Below are 16,012 nucleotides of genomic sequence, written 5' to 3' on the forward strand. Positions count from 1 at the left end.
GCTCCCAACTCACAATTCTCCATCCTAGCCTAAACATAGCAAAGGAGCCGTGTTAAATGCCTACCCTGTGCTAGGTGGGGAAGGTGAGGTGGGCTCACAAGCTCGCCTGACCCTCCCGGCCTCAGCCTCTTTGGGCAAACAAAGAGCTATTTCGCTTGATTCTCCCTCAGCTCTTACAAGTCAACAAGCAGAGTCTGTTCACTGCAAGACTTGTGCAAGGAGAGCACACAAGTGATAATTGAGAGCATTAAGGAGGCATTAGCAGCCAGGGCACTCAGAGCCCCAGCTGGAAACAAGGTTGGTGTCTGCTGGGAAAGATGCAATTGTGGGAGAGAGTATTCTCTTCCCTTCTTTTGTTGTGGAATTGAACAGCATAAAGTACAGCCTGTTCCTCCGTGTTCTTGTGCCCTGCAATGCTGGGAGGTTATTTTAGCAGGCAGCCAAGGAGACTCTGGTATTTTGAAGACGTCTGCGGCGCCAGTGTTTTTCATATAATTTTTAACACTTTGGTAGCATTAAAAGATGTCTTGCAAGCCCACTACCTCTGCTCTCCGTGCTGCCGTGGCTGTGCTGCAGCCTTTCCTCGTCAGATGGGTCCTGATCAGAAACGCCGTGCTAACGTGTAGTGCTGCACCGGTGCTGCTTGCAGGTTGAGTGAGGGGGCAAATATTTCTGATCCTCCTGGTATCTTTGATGTAATGACCAGGAGGAGGACAGTCCTCTCCTGCGAGGCTGTTTGGAAGGCCAGCGATATCTGAGTGACATTCAGGCAAGTAAAATACATTTTGACTCTTGTCACAACCCAGTTTTCGAGTTAATGTGGTGCTTTTATTTTGTTCGGTGCTGCCTTCTCTTTAAAGATGTCCTCAAGTATCAGGCAGGAGTGACCAAAATCAGCAGCATTACTGCTGGGTGAGTTCCAGGCTCCTGGATCCGGAGCCGGGAGCATCCACTGCCTTTTGCTTGCTGTCCCCAACATCGTTCCAAGGGTTCCCATCCAACCTCCAGACACGGGCATGTTGTGTGGGAAAACTGTCCCCTCACCTTATTTCCCTGACTCTCAAGGAAAGCTTTCACTGACATTTCAATGGGTATTTTGTAGGATGGATCCCATGCTCACAGTATTGCATTCATGTTGGTTTTTATTTCTGCCATTGATATCTGGTTCCTAAATATGAGGAAACCTGGAATTTGGTTCCTAAATATGAGGAAACCCGGAATTTGGTTCCTAAATATGAGGAAATAAAATCTCGTTGCCGTTGCACCCACATCATCCTTGTTATTACACTTGCCCGTATCGTGTCCGTACCCTGGCTCTGTGAGGGCAGTCAGCATTTCTCCTCACACCACTAAACATGTGGCAACGTGTTTGATTTTAAAACACCCTGAACACTCAGTCCTGTGCCTCAAGCAAAGAATTCACCTGAGCTTTATTAAAGTCTGAAGGAGACCGAAGGGACTACGTGACTCTCCGAGCTGTGATCCGTGGTCTGTAGCCACCTTCGGTCCATTTCTCAATCTCCCTCCTCATTATTAGCTAAATGGAAGCGCTATCTAAATTGAGTATAGCAGCTTGATAGCGCTCAGATCACCGCTAATGATGTTAGCCTGGCCAGATATAATCAAAAATAATTGGAAGTGAGGGGTGTGCCAGTCAGTCTTCACCCAGCAGAAGAACACAAAATATCTGCTGCGTTCTGTGGAGAGAGGCCCCTTGGCCCCGCGTCCATGGAGGGGCTCGAGGGTGGGCCTCGAGCCTCGGGGAGGGGGGAAAGTGACACAAAGCAAGAGCCACTTGGTACCGTGGGGGGCCTGAAGGCTGTATGAGGGTGTTACATTGATTTGAGGATGCAGCAGAAGTCGCCCTGAGGAGAGGCTGCTAAATTAATGTGTACTGTGATTAAGTTATAAAAGACGTAGCCATCGTTAACCAGTTGACATGATAAATGCTTTCTGACCACCTGCAAAACGAGGGGATGTTTTTCAAGTTTTCATCCTTCATGTTTCATCCTTCTCATGTTTTCATCCTTCTGCATGACAAGAGGGAGACGGAAGATTAAGTGATATGTTGTTTAGAAGCAGAGTGCTTAGTTTATATTTAACTAGTAATTAATGTATTGTAAGTAAGAAACTAATCAATTATAATTAAAATCATCAATTATTTCTTGGTATAGATGTATGTCAAAATTTTCAAAAATCGTAATAATCATGTGAATATAAGCAACGCAAGAGCATCCAGTCTGTGGAGCACTTATGGAGGGTGATCCCCAGTGTTCCCTAGCACCGATAAAATGAAAAATGCCGCTTAACAGTATAATTGACTCTGCGGTTAAGTTTATTTCTCCGTTTCAGGCAGGCCCAGCGCCGCCCGGGCGGGGACACGTTGCCGCCCGCCGTGTCGGGGGTGCGAGGTGGCTCACGGCGCGTCTCCCCTTGCAGGTCTGCGTTGCTGCCCGCCGTGTCGGGGGTGCGAGGTGGCTCACGGCGCGTCTCCCCTTGCAGGTCTGCGGCGGACGCCCAGCCGGCTGTCGGGGCTGAGCGTGGCCTGCCCGCTGCCCGGCCCGCCGGGCGGCACGCTGACCTGCGAGCTGCAAGACTGCCCCTTCTGCGCCAGCCTCCTGGAAGACCCCGAGTTCGCCTTCAGCGAGTCCGACAGCGGCGACTCCGACAGCAACGGCGTCTACGAGTTCACCCAGGACCTGCGGCACGGCGACCGCAGAGACCAGCTCCAGCAGCAGCCGGGCAGGAGGAAGAGGAAGAAGAAAAAACCCAAGGAGAGGAACAAGGTGACCCGCCTGTGGAAGGCTTTTGGCAGCAAGCTGAAGAGGATTGTGGAGAGCAAATATTTCAACCGGGGGATTATGATAGCCATCCTCATCAACACGCTGAGCATGGGCATCGAGTACCACGAGCAGGTGAGTGTGGGACGGGCGCGAAGAGCCCTGGGGGTCCGTGGTTTCATGTGCTCACGGCGTGGTGGCTTGCGGGGACGCTGAAACCATGCCAGAGGAGAAACAAGTGGTTTTCATGCAAGTTGGAAGCACCAAATGGGGCCGAGGGCCTGGTTCTGCAGACGTGTGATGAGCAGGAGCATCCTTCTGTGTGCAAAAAGCCACAGAAGGCGGCTGGCAGCACTGCTGAGGTGTGGAGACTCGTCGCAACGCGGCTCAGAGCCCGATTGCTTGGGTTGTTTGTTGCGAATTATTCACATAAGTGTGAATTGTTCATATAAGTGTGAATTGTTCTGGTGGAAATGCCCCTTTGCTCTGATGGTGGTGGTGCACAGGGGACCTTGTAGTGCAATGAAACCCACGCAGGAGTTTCTTCTTTGATCTTTTAATCTTGGACCTTTAACTAAAGACTTGAACTGTCAGGCAATGCTAAAAGCAACAAAGAAAAAAAAAAAAAATTAGTTTCTCCCTGAAGGCTCCAAAACCCTTCATTTTATCTCATAAGGTGCAAGTAGGTCTTTCTGTTAAGTGTTTGGAGGGAGGAAAGAGAAATCATGCTGTTCCCAGTATTAGTCTGAACATGGTGATGGCAGAAGGCGGCGCTGGCGGCGGAGGACAGCTTGTCCTTGTTAGCTGATGGAAGCTTGAGGGGCTGTGCAGCGGGAGAGGGAGGTGAGTCATCTCAGCATCTCCAGTTGGTCACTCTAGGGAAAGCTACGCTTTTCTGGGCTTTGCTTTCTCAGAAGAGCTGTTACTTTCAACAGTTTTCTCAAGACGTGCTCTGGAATTTCTCGTGTCGCCTCTGTATCAGGTGCAGAAAATGCATCCTAGTGAGACCAGGAGATCCTCATACTGATCATCTGTGAGGTAGATAGTCAAAGGTTCATCCAACGTTCCCCAAAAGCTCCACTGCAGGATCAGGACCGGGTCAAGGTTATTTCTACAGCTATTCCTCCTCTCTGCCTTGGTCTGTTTGCTCAGGAGTGAGGAGGAAAGGCAGGCAGAGTCGCATGGTACATCAAAGGGCTGTGGGGCATTGGAACAGGCTGCCCAGGGCAGTGCTGGAGTCACCATCCCTGGAGGGCTTTAAAAGGCGTTGAGATGAGGTCCTTAGGGACATGGGTTAGTGCTAGAGTTGGGTTATGGTTGGACTCGATGATCCTGAGAGTCTCTTCCAACCGAAATGATTCTACGATAGGAGGCTCTGCATTTTCTTCTCCATCGTTTCCCAGGGTTAGGTCCTGCTCAAGACCATTGCAAACAATCCTCCAGAGTGCTGCTACTTTATTTTCTCTCTGCTCATGTGCTTTAAACCCCTATATTCTATGCTGAGACTTTTTTCTTTCAGAAAAGCAACTACTCAGCTAAAACACACGAACCTCAGCTGTGCAACAATAAATTAGTTCACACTTACAGGAGAGAGCGTTCAAAGCCAACAAAGAAATAGCTGTCGCTGTCAGCTTTCTGTCTGGTTAGTTGTTCCACAGCAAGTTTTAAAATTAGGAAATACACCTTGTCAGTAGTCATTGAATAGACCATTCATTCCTCGTGGCGGCTGCGTTTCTGCATGGATAGTCTTTTGTCAGGCGGATACAGCTTTGTCAGTCCTTGGATATTGCGTGACGGGTGCTGGGGGAAAACCTTAGGCAGGCTGCACTGAGAACGCTCAGGGATCATATGGAGTCTGTCCACAGTCACTCGTATAAAGGTAAATTGTGATAATTGCATCCTTGCTGCTAACGAAGGAAAACTGTAGCCAGCAGGTTTATATTTGATTTTACCTTGTAAAAGATTTGCTTTAAACCGTCTCAAAGCCAATGGCAATAAAGATTCTGAAGCTTTTGGCTACGGAGCATCAGGCTCCCGCCAGCTTTGCTTGCAGGCCCTGCCCAACGTGGGCCCAATAAAAAGGGAGGAATTTTGAAGTGAAACCTGTAAAAGTTCCTCCACGCGCCTGACTGCGAAGTGGCTCTGGTATGCGGCGGGGATAACAAGCCATGGAGCTGTCAGAGCCCAGCTTGGAAACAGCTCACCCAAGCACTCTGCTATCAACCGAGTGACCTCTGGGGCATCACCTGAGCCTGAAACACTGTCTGAAAGCCATAGAAAATGGCTCTAGACTCCCAGACTGTTTGGCGTGAAAGTCTGGGGCTTCTGTGAGCAAAGCGGGGTGATTTCAGAACCCGCCGCCCTCCTGGTGTGAGAATTGGCTGCAAGACTCGTGGTGTGGGACGGGCTTTGTGTGGAGATAAGGAGGAGATCCCCGAGCAAAGCCGACACAAACCCACAGCATGATGTTGGGATGGAGGGGAGACGAGAATGGCTTATTTTGGGCATGCCACGATCCTTGTCAGGAAAAGCGGTTTAATCAAAGCTTTCTGGTTACTAAGCGATGGATGCTGCCCAGGTCACTCTGCACCTCCGCTCAGGGCAGGTATTACAAGGCGTGAGCCTTCTCCAGGCTGTTAACCAGGCCTGGGTGTTGCCGTTGTCTCCTTCTCCAGCCTCCCAAGGGCAAACCTGGAGGCCATTCCGCAAGTCATAAGGATTTAGGAGCTGCCTACAAGGGTAGCTACCCTGTGTCTCTGCTTTCCTCGCTCCCACCGCGCTGTTCAGTGTTACCCAGAGAGCTGGGTTCAGGGGCTTCTGTTGAGGCCACCGGTGCTCTGTGCCTGCTGACAGCAGCGTGGGCAGGGGACTCCTGCGCCCTGAAGCCTTCAGAACATCACCTACGACGGAGACATTTGCTCTTGGTCGAACAGCTTAAGCAGGTTCCTTGGTCTCAACTTGTGCTGCTTGTTTTCAGCCGTTGGCTGGTTTTATTGAACTGGGCTGCAATCGGTGCAGCAGCCTCAGGGAAGCCCTCCCCAAACCTCACTGTCTGTAAGGAAATGCCCAATCCCTTTTATAAAAAATTATTAATGGCTGCTCGCTTTTCTTCTCAAGCTTCTCAGGCTTCATAGTCGTCAGTGGCTTCACAATTAGATGGGCACACCATATTCATTTTTATTTCAGAGTGCTGTTCAAAGCCAAGGCATCAATCCCTCTGTGTGTGTGGGAGGGCTGGAGGGTATGAACAACATATGGCGTGGAAGATAGAGCAGTACAGGTCCTTGGTGCGTTATCTCGCCTTTCATCCCGGGACGTGGCAGCGCTCTGCAGACAAGTCTCACGGAGCCCTCTTGAGGCAAGCGAGCATTATTGTCCATGTCTTCTGGGTGAGGAAATTGAGACTGCGAGGTGCCGGGCTGGAGGTAAAACCCAGCGGGCTTTGGGCTTTTCTGCCGGCCCTTATCGTAGCCACGGGGCAAGGGGACAGGAGTGCCGCAGCAGCGCTTTGGTAGCCCCCTCTGACAAGGCAGGGAGGTGATTGTGCGCTGCCGCAGTCCCACATGCTACCTCTAGGTAGATGAGAGACCTGTCCGCATCCAAATGCCCTCAAGGCTTCGATATGTGTTTTTACGGGAATTTGAAGCTCACAGCCGTCTGCTCACACGGTTGCTCTGGGCTAACAAAACTGGCACCACCCCATTTAATGCATGTAGCCCACATAACACCCTTTTAAAAAAGGATCCCGTCCTATGGCTAAAGCCATGGCCCTCGTAGCAGCTACCTGACTCCCAGGAACGATGAGGAGATGCTAGAACTGCTTTGCACAGAGCTGCCTTTTAGCAGTCCTGCTCTTCTCAGAGGCAGATTGAAGGTTCCGTGGCAGCACAGCCGGTTTGCAGCAGGAGATCCGGGTAACGAGAGGCAGCTGATGGTGGGAAGTGAGTTTCTTTGGGACTCGGGTCATTAGCAGCAATCGGATCCTCCCGCACAGCGCATCGCGGGGTTAACAGCCGGCTCTGTCTCCAACTGCCACCCTGTACATGGCTGGTAATTAGGAGGTTACAGGATGCTGCTAGTTAGCAGCAGCACAACTTGTATTTCAAAGGTTAATTGGCTGGTTCGAAGTCCCTGGTTTGTTGGTTTGGTTTTTTTTTCCCCCCTCCTTTTGTGCTTTATTTATTTATTTGTCTATCTCCAGCACGAATAGGCACTCCCACAGATGAGGCAAGCCGAGTACAAAGAAGGCAATCCTTGCATTAATCTTCCAGGCAATTTCAATACGTCGGATGATTTTGTTATGCGTTCATTGCAGCTGACAGTTCTCCGGAGTATCCGAGAACATGCCGTGGCACTGCAGCAACCGAGCAGGAGCAGCGCGCCCCGAAAGCGCCACCTCTGCCGTGCCTTGGGGCAGCGGGATCGATGCCCAGCACGGGCAGGTCTCGTTCCAGGAGCTGTTTCCAAGTGCTTCCCTGCCACTGAAAGCCAGTAACTTTTTGTCCCAGAGTCAGCTCCTGTGTGTGCTTCACTGACTGGTCTGAAGAAATAATTGCTACTTAGAATCATAGAATCATTTTAGTTGGAAGAGACGCTCAAGATCGAGTCCAGCCATTAACCTGACTCTGGCACTAAACCCTAAGAACCTCATCTGTACTTCTTCGGTCTGCCTCAATTCCCAGCTCCCCAGTTGTCCAGGAGAAGGACAGAGTCCTGTTCTTTTGTCCAGGAGAGATGCTGGTGTTATCTCTGCTGAAGGGTGAGCTCTGAATTCATCTCTAGGACCTCTGCTTTAACTTGCAAGGAGAGACCCACACTTGGCTTCCCAGAGGAATTTGCAGAAGTAGCTGTTGATACTTGTAATGATTCCACATAAAAGGCTCAATTTACATCAAATGGCACCAGAAATGCTATTTTATATTCACTTCTCAGACGAGAAGTACAAATTAGTATTTGTTCCAAGCTATTGCTGTTCAAAGAGCTTTTAATTGCTTTTCCGATCCCTCATCCATGGCGTTTCATCCAGAGCAGCTGTCTTTGGGGTAGATTGGAGCTGACCTTGGGGGTACACAGTGGTCCGTTCCTTATCAGTGCAAAAAAAGTGTTGGTTTTGAGTAGCACGTTTTATTATTCTAGAGTTAAAGCAATTCTGTGTGATTTAAGGTAGCAACTAGCTTCTCTAGTGACGTTCCATTTTAGCATTTGTCAATTTTGGCTTGAAAAATTGGTTTGGCCTGGAAAGCTCAGCACTTACTCAGAAAGCAGAGGAGAATCTTTCAGCAGTTTAAAGCAAATTGCTTAAATTCCTCTTGAGTTGTGAGTCAATAAAACATTATCCTGATCTGAGATTCTCACTTGCAGCTAGCGAAACTTGGGGACTCTTCAGACTTTCTGCATGATCCAATTTTGAGAACTCACACACTGGGCTGGACTTGAAGCAGATACCCCTAGACCAGGACGTGAAAATTCAGCCCACTGTGTTACGCTTATTGCATAAATGGCCTGAGACTCGTTCTGCCCTTAGCTGTCCTTTCTTTTATGTGCTGGGGCTTTGTCAGCTGCGTACCAAGCTGTCCCTCCCTGCTCCCCCTCCGAGGTCCCAGCAGGAAGAATGGGGTGGTTGGCTTTCCCCAAGCGTTGCTTTGGTAGGGAAGCAGTGTCGGTTGAGAACGTGTGGTGGGTCTTCTGAGTAGGGTGACAGAAATTTGGCTCATTCAACAAACACCTTGTGCTAATCTGAATTCTGTCCCCGCCTCTTGGGAGGGAAGAGAAGGGCTTTGTCTGGGGGCCTTGGGGAAGAGAGCTGTTTCCCATCTTTTGTGCCCCAAGATCACGCCACCTTTTTCGTGCTCTCCAGACCATCTTTATCCAGGCTCCCTTTTCTGCAAACAGCCACTCTGTCAGGACCTCAACAAACCTGGAAACAGTTTGGAGATCCCCTCTGCACAGGTCAGGCTGCAAGGCTTCTGATCAGAGCCAGCAGCAGCTCTTACATGGAGCATTTACACCTGGCAAGGTGTCATTCCCGTGTCAGAGGGAATCAAGGATCAGAGGCAAGATAGCATGAACCGATGGCAAATGTTTGCAGTCAAAAACCAGGTGTCCTGGCTCAGGGCTGGATCACTGTTTGCTGGACCTCAGCAACTTTTATGGCAAAGGGTGTAAATCACATTTTCCGTGGGGAGGCTCCTGTGAGCGGTGTTCATAGAGCCTTCTCTCTCACTCACTCTCTTCTGCAATTTCACTGACTCCTCCACTCCTCTGTTTTCCTTCTGCTGGATTGTATGTTCTTGGTATATTTTTTTTTACTATATAAGGGAAAGCATACTAGAGATCCTTCCATTCCTCTGCCTCCTACCAGACAGGAACAGCACCTCTCCAGTGCAGAAACTGAGGGTAATAACTCACTCGAGTGCTGACATACTGAGCAGTCAGGGCAGAATCAGGGGAACAACAGAGCTAGTCATGGCCGGGGGGGCTGCAGTCTGATCTGGTTCCTATAGATGTGCTCATTAGTCTAGGGAATAATATCAAGATATTCCCCGTGGAACTGTAGGCACGTTTTACCACCACCGATGATTCAGTTCCTTCCCTGCGCTTACACCATTAGTTGTTCTCTGTAGTGAGGGATTGGCTGTATAAATCACATCTGCTCTCTGCCACGATGACAGACTCCTTAAGCAGGTGATGGTAACGTGCTTCTCGGCACAAGCTGTCGCATGGAGACTGGAGATGTGCACGGTGCCAGGAACAGCCCCACGCCGTGTAGCACAGTGTACAGGACCCACCAGCTGCGTTTCTTCCATCTGGATCATGTAGCGAGTCGGCCAAGACAGTCGCGGTGCCCTCCAGGGCTTCCGAGACCGAATCCATGAAACCCCCATGCTTCATAAACACACATGATGGCAACGGGCGGTTATATATAGAATGTAGACAGATTGTTTGCATTTCAACTGGCAGGTAAAATAAACCAAGTGTAATATAGCCCCAAGAATGAAAGCAGAGTGCACTTGCCAGCTGCATTTCATCACAAAGATGTGCGTAAATCGCAGCCACGGGCGGCCAGCTTCAGATGTTATACTGACAATGGCTCTAATGTGCTCCAAGGCAGGGAAGCCTGACACAGCTGGACAGTGGGGTGTTTGCTTTCCACGAGGGGAAACCGCAAGGAGAGAGGGCCTGTGATGGAGAAGGCGGCTTTCACAAGCAAAGAGCTTGGTGTTGCGTTGAGCCTGTGCCTTCCTGCTGGCTGTCAGCAGAATGCTTTTCATCTGGGAGCTTGGCTTTGGTCGGGCAAGCCAGCCTCGGGGTGAACGCGCTCTGTGCTCCAACGCCGGCGTACCTGGTAGTGCTGAGCGATGACAAGATTGCAGTTCGAGGACGAGCTGGAGTGTCTGGTTCATGGCAGCTGTGATCGGCGGCTCCAGAGACGTGGCGGTGCCTGCAGGCGACACGCGGAACCCCAGTCAGGTCCCTCCCAGCAGCCCGCGTCGCTTTGGTACCGTGCACGGCAGCATCTTGCCATCCTTCCGCTGGGCCACAGGGACACGAGCAGGGTTAGCACAGAACAGCAGAGGAGGAAATGCAAAAAAACGAGAGCCAAACCGACTGATGGCGGCAGGAAAACGTGCTTAGGCATCGTTGGCCAGGCTTGGAGAGGGATGTGCCATGGAGTGGTGGGAAGCAAGGAATTAATTGGATTGTCTCAGGAGCTCTGGGGAGGATACAGGAACACCGCCTCCCACATTAGCAGAAGCTGTCTCCTTCTTTCCTTACACTCCCCTGGTTTGTCTGCATCCATCTTTTGTCTTCTTGGAATTTATTTCTCAAGACAAGGGTTGCATTTTGTTCTGTGTACATCACCCCGCCATGCAGGGCTCCCGGTAGATGTTATTAGAAATAATACCAGTGGGAATGGGAACAGAGCACTGCACCTCTCCCGACACCAGTTTAATGCCTGGAAGTTGCAGGTAGACTCTGTGAAACTGAGTTTACAGCCCAAATTCAAACCAAATGCAACAGGAATGTAACACGAGGGGATGTGCAGATAAGAGGATGGGGAGGGCAGTACATGATGGCGCTGTGCCAGGGGCTGACGGTTCCTATACATTGGTGGTTCCCAACTGTTAGGAGGCAAAATCATGTTTAATGTAATACTTTTGTGCGTTTCCAGCCACTCCCTGTGGGTAATTGCTTTCTCTGTAGACATGGAAAACACAGAAAGGCTTAAAAAATAGATTTAACAGAGAAAATGTTAGGAAGGTTTGGAAAAGACAGTCATGCCACACTCGAGGGCAAAGTGGGGTTGGTATTTGACAGTACATACGAAATGATGGGAACTTAGTCTGAAAGCTCTGTGTGGAGATGTAGTGGTATTGCTGAGGTGTCCTGGGTACCACCCTTCTCTGGGTACCGCGGAGCTGAGGGGCAGAGCAGAGGATTAAAGATGCTCGGGTAGCAATCCAGCTCCGTACAGCACAGGAGAACCACCACCACAAGGAAAAAGAGCAGGTCATGAATTTTCCTCAGGTTTTAACCAGGGTTCTCCAGCTGGGACAGTGAGATTTTCCAGAATTATGAATGAAGCTTTAAATGTCTCCTTGAAACCTCCTTCTGGATCTTTTGTTACAAGATCAGGATGCTGTTTGACAAATGATTTTGAGAGGTGAGGGGAGAAAGCTGCATCTGAAGGGAGAGAGACTCTTACTCGAAACCGAGGGAGATTTGGCATGCCTGCATGCATTCTTTTAAAGCTCTATTTTTGTTTGGTCTGTCTGGTTTACAGCCTTAAAGACAGCCTGACTCCCAATTTGGGAAAAACACTGTGCACAGGCCTGGTAGCATCAGTGGTAAAGCTTGTTAGAGCAGGAGTCTGCCACCGAGGATGGGGCAGGAACACCTCTTGGCTTCTTTCCCCTAACAAAGAAATTTCCCAGGAATTTTCTCTCCTGCGTGATGCTTGTACAAATGAATAATACCTCCTCTCTTCCTGTCCTGTCTTTGTCCCATGCACAAATCCAAAAGTTTTTACTATAGTGTCCCTGGAGAAAGCAGCTGAAAGAGAAGTGGTTTATTTATTTTATGTGCTCCAAAGGGAATTGATTTTGCTGCAGACAGACGGATCCTGTAGTTCTCTGGCTCTCAGCATGACTATACAAGGACTTGTCTATGCTTTAAACTTAGCTTGGATTCAGGTGGTTTATGAAGCCAGCTCTACCTGGAGCTTGGTGATGGGACCAGGGCAACGAAGCCCTGGCTCTGTGTTCCCTGGGTGCTTCTTGCTTTCCAGTGTCTAGGCAGAAACTTTACAGCTCCAACCTGCCCCAGATTTCATCAATAAGTGTAAATAAATCAAACCGCAGGGCACTGGTCAGTATGGGAGAGAATCAGAGTTTTCCTTTCGTGCATGAAGGGTTCAGTGACAAAATATCCACCCTGTCAGCATTGTTCGTCCCAGGTCACTGCTGCCTGGGACTGCAAATGGTTTAAAGTCATTCGCCTAAATTAGTTTCAGCCAGAGAGTCTGAAAGCAGCGTGGGTTGCCTGGCAGTTGTCTCCTTGCAAATGGCCTGTGCTATGGGGGCCATGTTGCAGAAGATCTTTCGCTTGTGCTGAGGTCTCTTGAAGCGGCCAAGATAAGAGATCAGCATCTACTAATGTGGTACATCGGAGCGCTGGCAGGTATTAGCTGGTGTGTGTGCCAAAGTACAAGGGACTGAACTGCAGAGCGTGGAAGTGCAGGGGGATTAAATGCCAGAAATCCCAGTTTATGCTGAGGACTATTAGGAGCTGCAAATGCCTCTGAAAGCCCCTGGAGCTCGAGGTGAGGGGGGGACTGCTCCCCGCTTCCTCGGAGGACAACATGACCCACCAGAACGCTTTTCAAAGGTAACCAAGCGTGCGTTCCCGTTCCTCTTCTTGCTCCCCGCTCTTCTCTCCCAAGCCGTGTCCCCTCTTTAGGGTGCCACTGGGATCTCAAGGTTCAGGCTGGAATTCTGTTATTTACATCCCTTCCTTCCTGCTGCTGGAGTACCAGCGGATACAGATACTGGCCCAGAGCAGCAGGAATCGCTCCCGTGCTGTAGTCTGGGCAGTCTGATAGCTGAGGATGTGCCTCTGCTCCTGCCTTTCTCATGCGCAGATTCTCCCTGGTCCTGAGACTAAGTTTAACCCGTGAGTGACGGACAGACAGGCTGAGACCAACAGATACATCCTGACCCTGCAGCAAACAGTGGAGCGGATGTTTCACACCTGAGCTTGCAGAAGTCCTTTAGTATTTCAGACGTGATTTAATGCTATGGGTTTCCTCCCACTTGTTTTTCCCCCCCTCGCTAGTCAGTGTGTAATAGCAGAGGGTTTCATACATATTTGATTTTTTAACTATAGCATGAAATCTGGATGCTGTATTTATGGCTGAAGCTGTCACTCCTCTGAAAACATGCAGTGAAATGAAGGTTAACAAGCTTGGGCTCTCGGGAAAGCATGTAAAACGGCACTGCAGAAGACTTAGTGTCATCACACTGGAGTGAAAAACAGGTATTTTCTGAGGTTCTCCAGTCCAGGGTTATTTATCATCATCTGAAGCAAATACTTTTCTAATTGTATATCCTTGTTTGAAATTCTCGAAACCCCAAATCAAATTCTTTTCCCTTGTACAATATACACAGAAAGAACAGGAAGCAGAGCCTGCAGGGATGGTTTAATAGTTTAAGAATCAGGCTGGCACTAGCCAGACTTGACGCTGCCATATGTTCAAATCGCAGGGGTGACCGCTCACCAGGAGGCAGACAATGCTCTGTACCATTTCTTGTGTTCACTTAAATATAGATTTCCCGATTACCATGGCTGAAGGGATGCTCTGCCTCTCTGCCAGCGAGCGAGGACACGCCGGGCTGTCCCGTCCCCCCCACCACATTTGCACTGGTTCTGTGTGATTCTTCCCTCCTGTGTGTGCACGATCTGAGGTTTTAAGCCCTGGCTGGTTGATTTTAATGGAGATTTGCTTAAATAAGACAGAATAGCTTTGTTTTAAAGAGAACTTTGGTCTGAAAAGTATTGAATATACTTGGGAATAGTGTACTTGGCATAGAAGGTCTGGTTAGAGCCTTAGGGCTCGTGACTGTGTCTCTCCAGGGTCACTGTGCTCAGGTTTGGGCTCAAGGTAGTTGTGTCAACACAAGATGTGACATTTCAGCCCTGCCTACAGGCTTTTTGGTGTCTGGGAAAAGCAGAGCGGAGCCAAACTGGGACCTCCCGTTGGTGCTGAGGGAGCTGGTTGGGCAGCAGAGCTCAGATCAGCAGGACCGTACGGATGGGATGGGATGGGATGGGACGGCTCCGTCTTAATGATACAAATGGTGAAGCCGTCAAGATTGATGGGGTGGAGTGTGGGAGAGTTCAGACTTATTTCTAGTAATCTCATCCTTCCTGTTGTTTGTTGCTTTTATTCCTAAGACTCGAATATAGACTGTGTAGGAAGTTGCAAGATTTGGGCTCCTCTGCCCAGTTTTGCAGATGAAGGAGCCAGAGCAGCTCTGAGAGGCGACCAAGTGTGGCTCCAGCTCCGGAGAAACCTCTTAACGCATGAGCATCACTTCTGCCCTGCAAATGCCCGCGTCCCTCCCTATCACATGCAGACCGTAAGGAAATCGGGCAGGCTGTCCTCTCCTGTATTAATGCCCCATTGCCTGCGGTTAATTAAACTCTGCATGATATTCGATGCAGCGTGTCAGTTTGGTTAATGCCTGTCAGCCAAAGCGGTAATTTTACCCCCATTATCTGTGGCTCCGAGTAAGCAGTCGTATTCTGGGTCTCTAATTCACTCCTCTCGGCCAGTGTTTGCAGCTCACCCAAGTTTTTCCGTGCGGAATTTGGCACCCAGAGGGTGCCGTTCCATTTTTTTAGCAGCTCCATAGAAACCACTTTGGAGTGGCAGAGTGTGCAGAGTTTGTGCAAATTTAAAAAGAAACTCATGTAATGTTTCCGTTTGATCTGGTTCATACTGCCGGTCACTCGGAAGGGGCGTGTGTTCCTATGATAAAGTTGGGAAGAAAAGCAGCGCAAGTTCTCAAAGGCAGAGATGCAACAATTTTCTGCTGCATGAGCCCAGGCTAAAGCTTTTATGATAGCACAAAGTTTATCTGAAGATTGTTTGGAGGGAGACAGACACATTTTTTACTCTTCCGCAGAGATCTAGGTACATTTCTTGCCTAGGAGGATACCTGTTTATGTACAAAGCTGCTTTTTTATGTGCAAGCTCACTTCTTCACCTCTTTAACACAGCGGCCTCTCAGTTTGAGCTCTCTTAAAAGGTTTGAATGCATATAGATTAATGTACTTTTGATGTCTGGGCTGATTAAGTCCTCTGCCTCCTCTGGTTAATTTTCTAGTTTATAGATAGAAGCTCAGCACTGCTCAGGAGTAGCGAGGACTGGACCTGGGGTTGGTTTGGCTGACAGAAAAGTTAATTCTGGGTTGGGTTGCAGAGGGGCAGGTGTGAACAGAGGATGCTTCTCTGTAGTAATTCATGCTTTTCTGTCTCTAGCACAACCACCTAAGGCAATTTCTAGATGTGTATGAACTCAGAAATAATAATAATAATAAAAAAATCATTAGACAGCAAAGGAGGAAAGTCCTTGCTGTGCTCAGATGTCCAAAGGTCCCAGTGGTTTAGCAGCACCGGTCCAGGTCCACGGTCACCAAGGCAATAGCTCATTGCCATGGAAACATTCGCCACCTTCTCAAGCAAGAGCATTTGAGCAAGTCCTGAAATCCACTGTGTATCCCACCCATTGAGACACCTGGGGACTAAGAAATAAAATAATTTGACAGCTTTCACCGTGATCTCTCCGTTTTGGGAACCCATGAGGAGAGTTTCCATCGGGGCAGAAACATTTGCGAGCTCAGTTGCTTTCTCAAGGACTCGCCGTTTGCATGTGTTTTGCCTTTACTAGTTCATTAAAGCCACTACGCTGGAGATTGCATCTGAATTCTCTTTCGGGCACTCTCTCTACAAATAAAACCTTGCGTTGCCTGTTCCGCCTGAGAACCGGCGCAGCTGTTTGGAAGGGTATGGATCAGTATGGCAGCTCTTGCTGCCAGAGAAGCTTCGCTCCTGCTCGTCAGGGCCACAGCAGCGATGTGAAAAGCTGCCGGGAGGAAAACGTGACCGTGTGCTCCCTCTTCTACCTTTGCTTTTCTCTGCCTCGCGGCTCCGCTTGAAATGACAGCAG

At 49.4% G+C, this 16,012-nt stretch overlaps 1 protein-coding gene across 1 annotated transcript in view; it reads left to right on the plus strand.

Moving 5' to 3' along the window:
• CACNA1H (calcium voltage-gated channel subunit alpha1 H) overlaps positions 1-16,012 on the plus strand; it is a 126,599-nt gene that overhangs the window by 46,054 nt on the left and 64,533 nt on the right. Inside the window, exon 10 of the mRNA XM_065645004.1 lies at positions 2,503-2,915. Within this exon, the coding sequence (XP_065501076.1) occupies positions 2,503-2,915 (413 nt within the window). The remainder of the gene's footprint in view (positions 1-2,502; positions 2,916-16,012) is intronic.

This window comes from Caloenas nicobarica, chromosome 14, assembly GCF_036013445.1.
Source record: "Caloenas nicobarica isolate bCalNic1 chromosome 14, bCalNic1.hap1, whole genome shotgun sequence".
NCBI classification, from domain to species: Eukaryota; Metazoa; Chordata; class Aves; order Columbiformes; family Columbidae; genus Caloenas; species Caloenas nicobarica.